The sequence below is a fragment of the Rhinolophus hipposideros genome, assembly GCF_964194185.1.
Source record: "Rhinolophus hipposideros genome assembly, chromosome: 10".
Taxonomy (NCBI): domain Eukaryota; kingdom Metazoa; phylum Chordata; class Mammalia; order Chiroptera; family Rhinolophidae; genus Rhinolophus; species Rhinolophus hipposideros.
The window spans coordinates 84,391,300-84,404,014 of record NC_138056.1 but is presented as its reverse complement, the minus strand read 5'-3'; the positions used below and the strand labels follow the sequence as shown (position 1 = coordinate 84,404,014).

The window sequence follows — 12,715 nt, the reverse complement described above, 5'->3', positions numbered from 1 at the left end:
TAGCTTGTGGTGGTTTGGGGTTTCTTTAAACCTATTTTCTGATGACAATTCTATTTTCTAGTATGTTTAAAAGAAACAAGTTTTTTCATCAAGGCTGATTACAAAGGCATTTAGATTCTTTTTCTAGAAGCCGTTCTCAACTGGGAATGAATTAAGCCCTATAGGAAGAATTAAGTCCCACAGAAAAAAATTTGACTATTTTCTCTGTTTTCCCAAAGATGGTAGCATTCTAGATACATGGGAGAGAAGTTAATTCATTACATATAATGATGCCTTAGGGCAGTTGTTCTCAAAGTTTTCTCCAGGTGTACCTCAGGATCTTCAAAACTTCTTCAGTGAGAGTCCCTAAGGTCAAAATTATTTACATAAATATTCAAACGTTATTTTCAGTTATCATCTCGTTCTTTCAGTTGAATAGTGGAGATTTTGAGAGACTACATGATGTATGATGATATAATTACTCTGATGGCTGATGAATTGTATGTTTGTTTATTGTTATGTTTTAAAAATTGTTTCTATTTCTGATTTTAATCCAATTTCTAAATATTGATAGACATTACCCATATAAATAAAACTTCTTTGAAGGTTCTCAATTTTTAAGAGAAGCTATCGTGAGACCAAAGAATTGGAGAACTGTTGTCTTAAGAGTGTAAAACTTAATTCTCTCACAGAACCCCTGTTGAGAGTAGCTGCTAGTGAGCTGCACAAGGACACTGCCCTATGAAGCAATCAGTTGTCCAATAAACATTTTTTAATGGAATTAAATTGAGTTCTTGGAATGCAACTTTTGAGACCTTAAGATTCTCTCCCAAGTAGATGTTTGAGCATTGAGTGCCTTGCAATCTGCCAAATTTCTTCAAGATAGGTAGCTGGCAATTCTCAATATTTAGTCAAGTATTTCAGAAATCATTTTCATGGAATACCTGCTTCAACTGGTAGCTTGTTGACATCATCTAGACCAGCACTGCCCTAAAATTGAGGGCCACATCCATTAATTAAAATTTCATTTTAAAAAGTAAAAAGAAATGGGAAATTAGTTGTTTTCCCCCCCAGCTTTACTGAGGCATAATTGACAAATAAAATTTATGTTTAAAGTGTATAATGTGATGATTTGATACATGTATACACTGAAAGGATTCCCCCCTCAAGCTAACACATCTATCACTTCACATATTTGCCTTTTCTGTTTTTCTTTTATTTTTGGTGAGGACATTTAAGTTCTACTCTGTTAACAAATTTCAATTACACAATACAGTGTTACCAACTATAGTCACCATGTTTCACCTTAGATCTTTAGAACTTCTTCATCTTATAACTGAAAATTTGTATACTTTAACCAACCTCTCCCTATTTCCCCCACCTCCCAGTCCCTGGCAACCACTTACCTGCTGTTTCTGAATTTGACTTTCCTTCTTTCTCCCCCCACCCCCCTTTTTTTTTAAGATTCCAAATATAAGTGATACCATGTGGTATATTTCTTGTCTTTCTCTGTCTTGCTTATTTCACTTAGCATAATGCCCTCCAGGTTCATTCATGTTGTTGAAAATGACAGGATTTCCTTCTTTTTTAAGGCTGAATAATATTCATGGGTGTATCTATATACTGTGTTTCCCCAAAAATAAGACCTAGCCAGACCATCAGTTCTAATGCATCTTTCGGAACAAAAACTAATATAAGATCCGGTCTTACTTTACTATAATATAAGATTAGGTCTATAATATGATATGATATGAATAATATAAATATAATATGTAATACCAGGTCTTACATTAATTTTTGCTCCAAACATTTTGGGGAAACGTGGTAATCACATTTTCTTTATCCATTCATCTGTTGACAGACACTTAGGTTGTTTCCATACCTTGGTTATTGTGAATAATGCTGCTACAAACATGGAAGTACAGATATCTCCTTGAGATAATAATTAGTTTCCTTTGGGTATATACCCAGAAGTATATACATCTGGGTGTATATATATGATTGCTAGATCATATGGTAGTTCTATGTTTGTTCTCTCTCTCTCTCTCTCTCTCTCTCTTTTAATAATAGACATCCTGACAGGTGTAAAGTGGTATCTCATTATGGTTTTGATTGGCATTTCCCTGATGATTAATGATGTTGAGCCCTCTTTCATGTACTTGTTGGCCATTTGTACGTCTTCTTTAGAAAAATGTCTATTTAGGTCCTTTACCCATTTGTAAATTGGGTTATTTTTATTTTTATTTTGCTCTTGAGTTGTATGAATTCTTTGTATATTTTGGATATTAACCCCTTATCAGACATGTGGTTTGCAACTATTTTCTGCCATTTCATACATTACCTTTTTATTGAAATTAGTTTTAATAATATATTTTATTTAGCCTAAAATATTATTTCTACATGTAATCAATATAAAATTTATCAGTGATATAGTTTACATTCTCTTTTTGGTATTAAGGCTTTGAAATCAGGTGTGTGTTTTACATTTATAGCCCATCAATTTGGACTATCCACATTTTAAGGGCTCCATAGTCACATGTGTGCTTACTGTATTGAACAGCACAGAGATAGACCATAAAATGATACTAGATCTCAGCCAGGAATCATCTAGAGTAGATATACTTTGTCATAGAAATAGAGAATAAAAATTTAGGTACAGAAATTATGTAAAAACAACTCCATTGAAAATAATTCACAATGGCAAAACGTTTGATATCTGCCTAAGTTTTAAGACATTTCAATGAGAAGTACGGCTTCTTTCCTTAAAAGAATATTGAAAAATGAACTTTTCTCCACATGGTCATAATTTTTTCTCTTCCCTTCCTTAAATCATTCAGCCTGTTTACTGTATTCTGTGGAATTATTGCGCATACATCTACATACTTCTTTAAAGGAGTGCTCTTCTTCTTTTTGGAGGAATTTTAGCACTTGTAGTCTTTGCATTTTCTCCCTAAGTGGTACTGTCCATTTATCATAGCATGTTCCAGAATTAAGAGACCTACTTGTTTCCGATGGGTGAGTAGGAAGCGTGGCTTGTTTTGATCTTAACACTGAAATTTTCCTTGGCTCATTGGTTTTTATTCTACCTTGTCTTGCCTGTGAATGTGATGTCAGGATATGCAAGTGAATTATTGCCCATTGTGAAGAAACCTGTGATGTGGGAGACGCTGCTCACTGCGCCATTTGTCATGCAAGGTGGCCTGTGGGGTCTCAGCTCCCGCTCCCTGCATAAGAACGCAGGATGTGGCTGGGCCAAAAAGGAACACCCACGGAGCCATAGGTAGGGGAGTCATACCACTATAGTCTCACTGGAGGCTGGAGCCACATGACCTGCAACCTGCTGTCCGCTTTTCTGCCAACCAACCAACCGACTCGACTCGACTGACTCTCTCGACTCACCAGCACAGCCGCGGCAGTTATATTAGTGGCTAATTGGCCAACTGGTTACAGCTGACAGCCAATTAGCCACAGCTGACAGCCATCTACTACCCGAGCCAGCACCTTTCCACGTGAGGCCCAGAGCCTGGAAACTGCTCTCTGGCACTGTCCCCACACTCCACCCCTACAGGGTCTCGCCTCACAATCTACACGACAAGTGTCTTCCGCAATGGTCCCTGTGTGAGGAGCCTGGAAGTGAATGCAGTATCCTGGACACAGCCAGGCTCTCTGGACACAGCCAGGGTTTCTCCGGGCACCACCAATCCTTTTGGGCACAGCCAGACTTCCTGGACTTCTTAGGGTACCACCAGTCTCCTCCTGCCCTCCTGGCAGGCGGTACTGTCGCACTGTAACCACGCACCAGAGCTGTGGCAACACTTGAGGAGGGTGGTGAGCATGCCCGTGTGTCACCGCTTTCACCACCCAGATCCAGAGACGGAACTCTCCTATCGATGTCTGTAAGCTGAGGCCATGTAGCACGTCCACCCCTAGAATATACTCTGGAACGGGGGAGACATAAACCTTGTAGGTACGAGGGGGAAGCCTTCCTATACCCAGTGGTAAAGAAACAACTTTTACAGTCACAGTCTTTCCCCCGTAGCCATCAATGCAGATTGCTGGTCCAGGGAACAGTTCTGGGTTCCCATAAACAAGACTGCAGCCTGCGCCAGTGTCAACTAGGGCTAAAACCCTCTACACATTAGGAGGGGACCAATGTATGGACAGTTCCACGTGGGGCCTCTGGTCCCTGCTGGTCCCCTCTGACCAGGTACCTTGGCCCCACCTCTAATCAAGCTGAAAGGAGTGGGCCTCAAGCAGCCACATGAAGTCCTGGAGGGACTCAGGGACTCGGGTCGTGCTTTCCCAGACTTCTCCTTTAGGCTTCTCCGGAATTGCTGTTCTGGACGCAGCTGTTTCCAAAGTGGCAGCAGCAGTGCATTGGGTTGTCGGTCTATGTACTCCCGATCGACCCCTGCTGCCACGAGATCACGCCACATCTGTGCGCGTGTTACTCTCTGAGAGGTTACTCTCCGCGACCTCGCCCCTTTACCTTTGGTTTGGGCTTCCAGGTCTCAACTGTTTGGACCTCCTGTCTTAACTTCCTTCGCCTCCGGCTCTCAACATCCCCTAGGGTGGCCATGGCACTTGTAACTTCATGGATCCGTCGCCCCACAAAGGGCATAAGAATGGCAACCAAGGATCCAAAGGCACTCGCAGGTGCAGTGTCCAAAACCAGATCTCTCATGCTGGCTGTAAAAAGCTCATCATCTGGCCCCTTTTGCTTCAAGATTGGCTGGGCTTGGGGGTTGGGAGCTACATTGTCTCCACTCGCTTCCTCCGCCTCCACCTCTGAGTCTCCACTGTGGGGCCCCTCTTCCAACAGGCGGACCCGAGCTTCCAACGCTTCTAACCGGGACACCTGGTCCCGCACCTGGGCCATTTCATTAAGCGCACTTTCCATGTTGAGACTCAAGGCCGTGAGGAACATCCAGCCCACGCGGCCAGCTGTATCCTTCTCCTCCTCCAGCAACCGCTCAGCCAGAGCCTGCAGGGCCCTCTCCACGCTGGCCGGAGAGCTGTCCATGTCCTCCCACCCCTCCTTGGGGGTCCATCTCCTGAGAACAGTGGCCACCAGACACCACACACTGTGTGGGGTCCACATGTCCTCCTGCCCAGAGTCAGACTCCATTCCTACCTGGCCGGAATCCTGCTCGCCGTGCCAGGTGTCTGAGTGGGTGGAGGCCTCCATGTAAGATGTCCGCAACCCTCGGAGCCTACAGCAGCAGCAGCCTAACAAAAAGCCGGTAATGCCTGCTATGGCCAATAGGGCAGGATGCCATCCGGAGGCTCGAGAGGACCACCAATTCACCGAGGGGTCACATCTCTTCAGGCAGACTGCGCTCCCCGTCTCTGGTGCGGCTCCTCATGGGCTTCCCGAGACTACGTTTTCACACGCACAAACTGCTCCACCATGCTTCGGTGAGTTTTGGCTGGTGCCATACCCTGCTCGCTGCGCCATTTGTCGTGCGAGGTGGCCTGCGTGGTCTCTAGTCCCGCTCCCCACATAAGAACGCACGATATGGTGAGGCCAAAAAGGAACACCCACGGAGCCATAGGCAGGGGAGTCATACCACTATCGTCTCACTGGAGGCTGGAGTCACACGACCTGGAACCTGTTCTCTGCTTCTCTGCCTGACAACTGACTAACCGACTCGCAACTCCACTCCCTCACCAACTAGTGCAGTCGCAGCAGTTATATCAGGGGTTAATTGACTAACTGGTTACAGCTGATGGCCAATTAGCCACAGTTGACGGCCATCTACTACCTGAGCCAGCACCTTTCCACGTGAGGCCAAGAGCCTGGAAACTGCTCTCTGGGACTCTGTCCCCACAAACTACTATTTTTTTTCAACTTCATTTCCTCTGAGCATTACTGTGCTTGCAAAAATGAAGTAAGAGTTAAAGGAACTGTGCTTGGAAGTAAGAGGGAAATGGCCATTTTCCCTCTTGTAGAATGAATAATAAAGAACTGTGACTTTGGCACAATCAGAATTTATTTATTTATTTTTCCCCATGCCAATTTTAAAAGGAGAGTTTGTTGAATGGAAAAATCTTGGGTAGGGAAATTCTTAAGGATTCCCACAATCTATATCTGTTTAGCAACATATTTGATACAATGCCATGTTTAATTAATATTAGTGTCAATTCACTAGTCATGCTCTTTGCAAGATAAAAGAATTCTATGTACTGGTAGAACAGGCAAACTTAAGGAATATACCTGTATGGTCTTTTGGTAAAGGGTTGGATGTTTCCTTCTTGTTATGCTTTTCATATGTTAAGTGCAAATATGTGATTAATAGATTTCCAACACCAATCTGAATACATTGTTTGAGAGTTTATCTTCTATTTACCTACCAATTTACCTTTTGCTATGGATACATTTAATTTTTAAGCAACTGGTGTGTAAGTTAAAAACCTTTATGATGTATCCTCTAATAATCTGTAGCAGTAAAAATTCATGATACTCTGATCTCTTCAGTTATTCTCAAAATAATCATACCTGCTTGCCATCTATCTGACTTGGTAGTTTCTCTGTTTCGTTGGTGTTTTTCTGCTTTTTAGATACTCCACTTTTCAGTTTGCAGCCAAAGTAGGAGCTGAGCTTTCAGAAGTTGCCTTCTCTGTTAAGTGGCTCTAACAGGCACATGTGCCAAGTGGCACTGAAGTGTCCTCCTTTCTGGTGTTCGCTAGTTACTATGGCTGGAAGGGAGCCTGGCCTGCCATGAAGAAGCAGACCACTCTGTCTCTGGCACAGTCCTCAGGATCAGGTGTTGCTGTGGGTTCCGTTCCAGCCTGTGGCCCAGTTTGACTTTCCTAAACGGAATGCATTTTTTCCCGGCTCCATTTCTTCCATGTTCTACATCAGCTGGAAGCAGCTGGTTGGTTCTGATTGCTGCCCACAAATTGTTAGCTATTTTGCTTCTTGTACCTCCAACTCGACCCCTGAGTTCAGGAATTGATGTGTCTCAGGTACTGGATTCTGTTGCTTAGTGACGCAAATCTAATCCTTGCCAAGGAATGCCTGAAGTTCAAGGCTTGATTCCAGAAAAGTCAAATAAATAATAGCAGTACTTGTAATTCATGTATATTGTGTGTGTACCACATGCTAGGCATTATACTGAGCAGGCTGCATGTGTTAGCTTAGTTTCTCCTCAACAACCTTCAATGTAAGTTCTCTTTGTTGCCCACATTTTATAGATAAGGAGCCTTAGAAAAATTAAATAATTTTCTCAAGGTTGTACATTAAGAGACAATTCCAAGATTTTGAACTCAGGCAGCTGGACACCAGAGTCCTTCCTTTTGACACTATATTCAGCTGCTCGGCAGACCTTCACTTCTCCGTGTCTTGTGGAATCTTGAATCTCACTGAAGAGTACACAGGAATTTGATGTTTATAAAACCTCTCTGTGTCCACCTTCTAAGAACAGATTATACTTAATACAGTTTTCCCTGAAAAGATACATTTCGGTATGTAGAACCATATTCCCTTTATGTGACGTTAGATATACTTGTTATGAAATGTAAAACTGCATTCTAGATACTAGACCACTATCTTTATTAAATTGAAAATATTTATTAAGTATATAATATATGTTATAAAATCTTAATAGCCAACTTTGTTCTCATAGGTAATTAGGTTTGGTTTTCTCTTTACCTTTATGAAAGTCCTATTGTTTCAGAATGCAAATGAAACTCAGAACGAGGCCACTGTGACTCAGGAGGCCCCAATGTATGACCCTCCCAATTACAGTGCGACTCAAACTCTCTTGGGGGTGGAAAAGTGCAAAACTCTGGTCAAATGAAATGCATTTCAGGCCCTCATTCCGCACCTCCACCCCACAAGCCGTTACTTTTTCTGTGCCATCCTCATGAGCAGAATAGGGGGTTTCAGGCCCAATCCGTGGACAGTTGCAACAAATCCTGTAGTGCTTCCCAACCTTTTGTGCATGGTGGCACACATAGAAAATGATCCTATTTTCTCTGGGGTTAACAAATGAGGTTCCTTGATACTGGAGGGAATCCACTGTCGCCTACCCCACAGCCTTGGGTACACCTGTAACCTATTTCCAGCACACCTGTTGGGAAATGCTCTGCTACGGGCATATGTCTGCAAGTTTCTAAGCTTGTTATATATATGAAAGTACTCTGTAAACTATAATAAGCTATTCATGTGTAATATTTTATTAATAATTAATTCCTATTAAGAACCAGATATCTGTTCTCTAAAGGGACATTATATACTGTGATTGTGATTTTTTGTTTGTTTGTTTTGGGGACTGTTCTTAGAGAACCAGGTGCAAATGCCAGACCAATTGCCAGAATTAAAAGTCTTGTATGTGATTTGGCACAGGGATGAGGAGAAGTACAAATAGTAGTGGTCAGGGGTCACATGGTTCAAGACTTTTTGTAGGCGAGCAAACAGCTGGTGAGATTTGTTAATGATCCTGCTATTCTCCTCATAAAATTTTCTACCCTCTTTCCTGCCTATCCCAATTCTTTCTCTTCTCAAGTTAGACCTTTGTGAAGTTTTCCCCCATGTCTACTTTTCCCCCAGGTGAAGATCATACTCTGTCCTCTGTTCTACCATTTTACCTGTACATAGCTTTATTGATTGTATTTCCAACACTGTCCTATTGTCTGTTTCACATATTTCTTCCCCTACTATGTTGTGAGCTCCTTGAAGTTAAGGCTGTGTCTGAGGAATCTTTATAGCTCAAGCTACACCCCACTCATTTGATCACATTCCATCATTAGGCTTAAATGCTCTTTGAATGGAGCTGGAATTTGTGTCCTTGTCCCTGTCTCCCATTAGTCCTGGTTCTAACATCTGAAATAACTACAAACTAAATTACTTTTATGCTGGTCATCACATGTTTGAATCATCTGCTGTGTGTAGCTCCACAGTCTTTATTTCTCTGGGCTTTATTTCTCATGTTTTGCTTTCCTGGTTTTTCTGTTTTTCTTCAATAAGCTTTTTTTACTTCTTCCAGCATACAGAATCAGAATTTTTAAAATTGAAAGTGGCTAGAATTTATCAAGTCCTGCTCCTTCATCTAGCTAACATTCATTGATTACATATTGATTAATTGAAACTGACATATAGAAATGGTTTGGGGCACCACAATGTTTTGAGTATTTCACTAAAAATAAAGAGTAAGTTTAGATTTAGTAGATTTTTTAAAAAGTCCTTCATCTTTCATTCTGTTTTAAAATATATGTGTTGTTGGGTATCTTAAGAATAGTGAGCAACATAAAAAGATGTTTTATACTGTAGCTGTGTATATACCGTGCAGAAAGATCTTCAGGTGTTTATAGCTGTATCGTTAAGAATTTGACTGTAAAGCAAGCCTCCTGAGCTTTAATCCTGGGTCTGTTACATGAAAATGTAAATTACTTTATCTTGGGTAAATTTCTTAATCTCTCTGTGTCTCAGTCTCTATATTTGTACAATAAGGTTAATAATAATATGGGGGTGTTGTGAGGTTTAAACGAGTTAATACTTGCAAAACACTAAGAATTATGCCTGACACACAGTAAATGTTCAGTGTCTGGTAACTACTGCTGCCGCCACCGCCGCCACCTCCAGCATTACTGAGTTAGTTATACAAGCCCCTGGTGAGATATGGGATGCGCCTTTGGAATTTCTGGTTGAACTTTACTAAGTCATCATGTACTTACAATATAATCTTCTTGTCTTTTTTTTTTTTAAGATTTTATTGGGGAAGGGGCACAGGACTTTATTGGGGAACACTGTGTACTTCCAGGGCTTTTTCCAAGTCAAGTTGTTGTCCTTTCAGTCTTAGTTGTGGAGGGCGCAGCTCAGCTCCAGGTCCAGTTGCCGTTGCTAGTTGCAGGGGGCGCAGCCCACCGAACCGGCAACCTTGTGGTTGAGAGCCCACTGGCCCATGTGGGAATCGAACCGGCAGCCTTGGGAGTTAGGAGCGCGGAGCTCCAACCGCCTGAGCCACCGGGCCGGCCTAAGCTTCTTGTCTTAATCAGAGGTCCTACATACCGTTCTTTGCACCAAAACTTGATCTGCCCAGATTGTAACCACATCTGTGGAGCAATGAAGTATTTTGTCGTGAGGTTTTACTGTAGGAGTAAATTTAAGAAATGGCAGAAGACCCACTAGCTTTTGGAGTCTGTTCCTTTGAGACCAACTTGCTAAAAATCCATTTCCTGTTATTTAAAAAGAGTATATTCATTTTCTTCATTGACATTCTGTGAATAAAATACTGGCAGCTTGTATTTTGTGAAATATAATGTCTTAAAGTGGATTTTATTTTCCTTAGTAAACTGCTTTTAATAATGCTGTTTAATCAGAGTAATTTTTCTTCCTGTGTTATCAGGTTGCTATCAAGATCATAGACAAGACCCAGCTTGATGAAGAGAACTTGAAGAAGATTTTCCGGGAAGTTCAAATTATGAAGATGCTTTGCCACCCCCATATCATCAGGCTTTACCAGGTAGGGTCACTACTGGTATAGTGTATGGCAACAAAAAAACCAACCTTTGAAGAAATAGTGGGTGGGTGAACATCTGCAACTTTTTTTATTTCTGTGTTGATATGTTCATTCTACTGTTTCCCCCATCCTTTTATTCCCCCAACTCAGTACGCATGTTTACTCTGGCTATTTATTACTAAGGTTTACCTTACCCACATAGATGTTTTTAATTTGTTCTTTAAAATTCTGATGCCATTCTTAGCGAGAATTACACAAAAAGAATATTCGGAAGATGATGAGAACTTATTTATTTAGGTCAGAATCCTAAAACAGAACGGGAAACCCAAAAGGTATAGGATTTTGAGAGATGAAAAGCTAGAGACAAATATAACATTATTTAAATACTAATTTCTGTGATAACATTATGAATTACGATGGCAAAGGACATTTTAAGATGGCCTCTTGCATCAGTCAGAACCTACCTCCTTTCTATTCTAGTAGGGTTCTGTCCTGACTTAGTTTTCAGCTTTCCAAGGTAGCATTTGATTATTTTGATAGCTAAGAGGTTTCAGTTTGTGTAATGGAAGAGGTTTCTAATCTAGTTTTCTTACCTTCCCAGGAAACATGCGCATTCCATGCCATAATCAAACATGATTCCCTAGCCTTACTGCAAAAGCAGTAAATCTAATGGCTGGGATTTCAAGCCAGAAAGGAGGGGAGGATCTTGCCATGGTGGTGGTAGAGATATTTTGGGAGAGGTGGGGCTTTGGGGGTGCTTCTCAAATTGCACTGTGTTGGCAGCCACAAGCTGTGCGTCTGCATAGAGCCAGTCTTGCTCATTGCTTTCTACCAGAACTGCTGTCACCTAGATCTGCAGGAAGTGGTCACCCACTCTGTTCATGTGCTGCTGTTAGTCTGCAGTAAATGGTTACTGGCCCAGACGTGGAGAAAGTACATCCAGGGCACAACAGGCAAGCTCTCATAGTCATCTAGTTTTATGGAAAAGAAAGCATGTCATGATATCAGTATGTGTGGTTAAGGTTACAGCCTTAGGGCTCTTCTCTGGCATCAGCTGCTCACAAAATGAAATGAATTAGATCAGCAGGAGCAGACTTGTTGAAATTTATCAGACTAAATTGTGTTGAACCCCACCTACATTGTGCCCCAGAAGCAAGCCTATGAAAGCTTTCTGATGTTGCCTGAAGACCTGTATCTGCAAACTCAGAGGAGTCTAACCTTTGCTTCCTTCCTATCCTTATAGACTGAGTAAACTTCTTGATCTCACTTTTTAAAGTAAATCATCTTTAAATAATTGTATGACTATCTTTGGCTGACCTTTCTCAAGAAGTTAACTTATAGGTATTAACATAATAACTGAATTCTGCAAGTTTACCTTACTTACCCAAAATTTCATTAGCCTATAAGAATTTCCATACTTAAAGCCCTGGCGTTGAACAATGCCCTCTTTTAAGCGTTAATTTTGCTCTCTGGCAGCTGGTATTGTTAATTGGAGATTCTGAGCTGCTAAGGTGAATGGCTGTCAGGTTGTCTTCATATAATATCAGGTAATTTTCAGGTCATTTGCCAAAGCTTCAGTCTCCTCAGGTTTATAGAATGAGCCAAATACAGGAAACTATATAGAAAAGTTTTTGAACTCTGGAAAAATTTAATAATAAAAGAATATTTGCAATCAGTGAAAGGCCTAGGGGTACAAAAGTGTACATATACAGTATCACATTTGTTTTTTCTTTTATTTTTTTCTAAAAATGCATATATTTAGAGCACTTTTTGTTATATAAATCAACACATAGAGTTTGGAAGCAATACATGTAACAAATAATGGGTGATTAATGGGTTAATATCACCAGTATATGTAGAGTTTTTAAAAATCAAAGAGTAAAAAAGAATGATACAGTTATTAGATTGGGAAATTAATGTGCATTTATATAATGGAGTACCATGAAACCATGGAAGAGATAGGTTACTATTATAACATAATACATAGTATTGTTATATGGTATTAATGTGTAAAGATGTCAAAGATAAAGAAACTGGGAAATAACTTAATTAACTGTGAGTATAGTGAAAGTCTAGAGCTATATTGCCTAATATGATAACCACTAGCCACACATGGCTATTCAGTATTAAAATATGGCTAGAGTGAATGAGGAACTGAAGTTTTAATTTTTAGATTAATTTGAATGTAAAAACTGAAGCAGTTTACAATTTAAACAACTTTGAAATAATACTTTGGACATTGGGATAAATAAAAGTTTTTATTAAAATTAATT

At 40.7% G+C, this 12,715-nt stretch overlaps 1 protein-coding gene across 2 annotated transcripts in view; it reads left to right on the top strand.

Annotated features, from left to right (window-relative positions):
* SIK3 (SIK family kinase 3) overlaps positions 1-12,715 on the top strand; it is a gene marked incomplete at its 5' end in the record, with an annotated part of 242,629 nt that overhangs the window by 120,267 nt on the left and 109,647 nt on the right. For both annotated transcript variants that reach the window (XM_081064916.1, XM_081064915.1), the window contains one exon: positions 10,329-10,445. In XM_081064916.1, the coding sequence (XP_080921042.1) occupies positions 10,329-10,445 (117 nt within the window). The remainder of the gene's footprint in view (positions 1-10,328; positions 10,446-12,715) is intronic.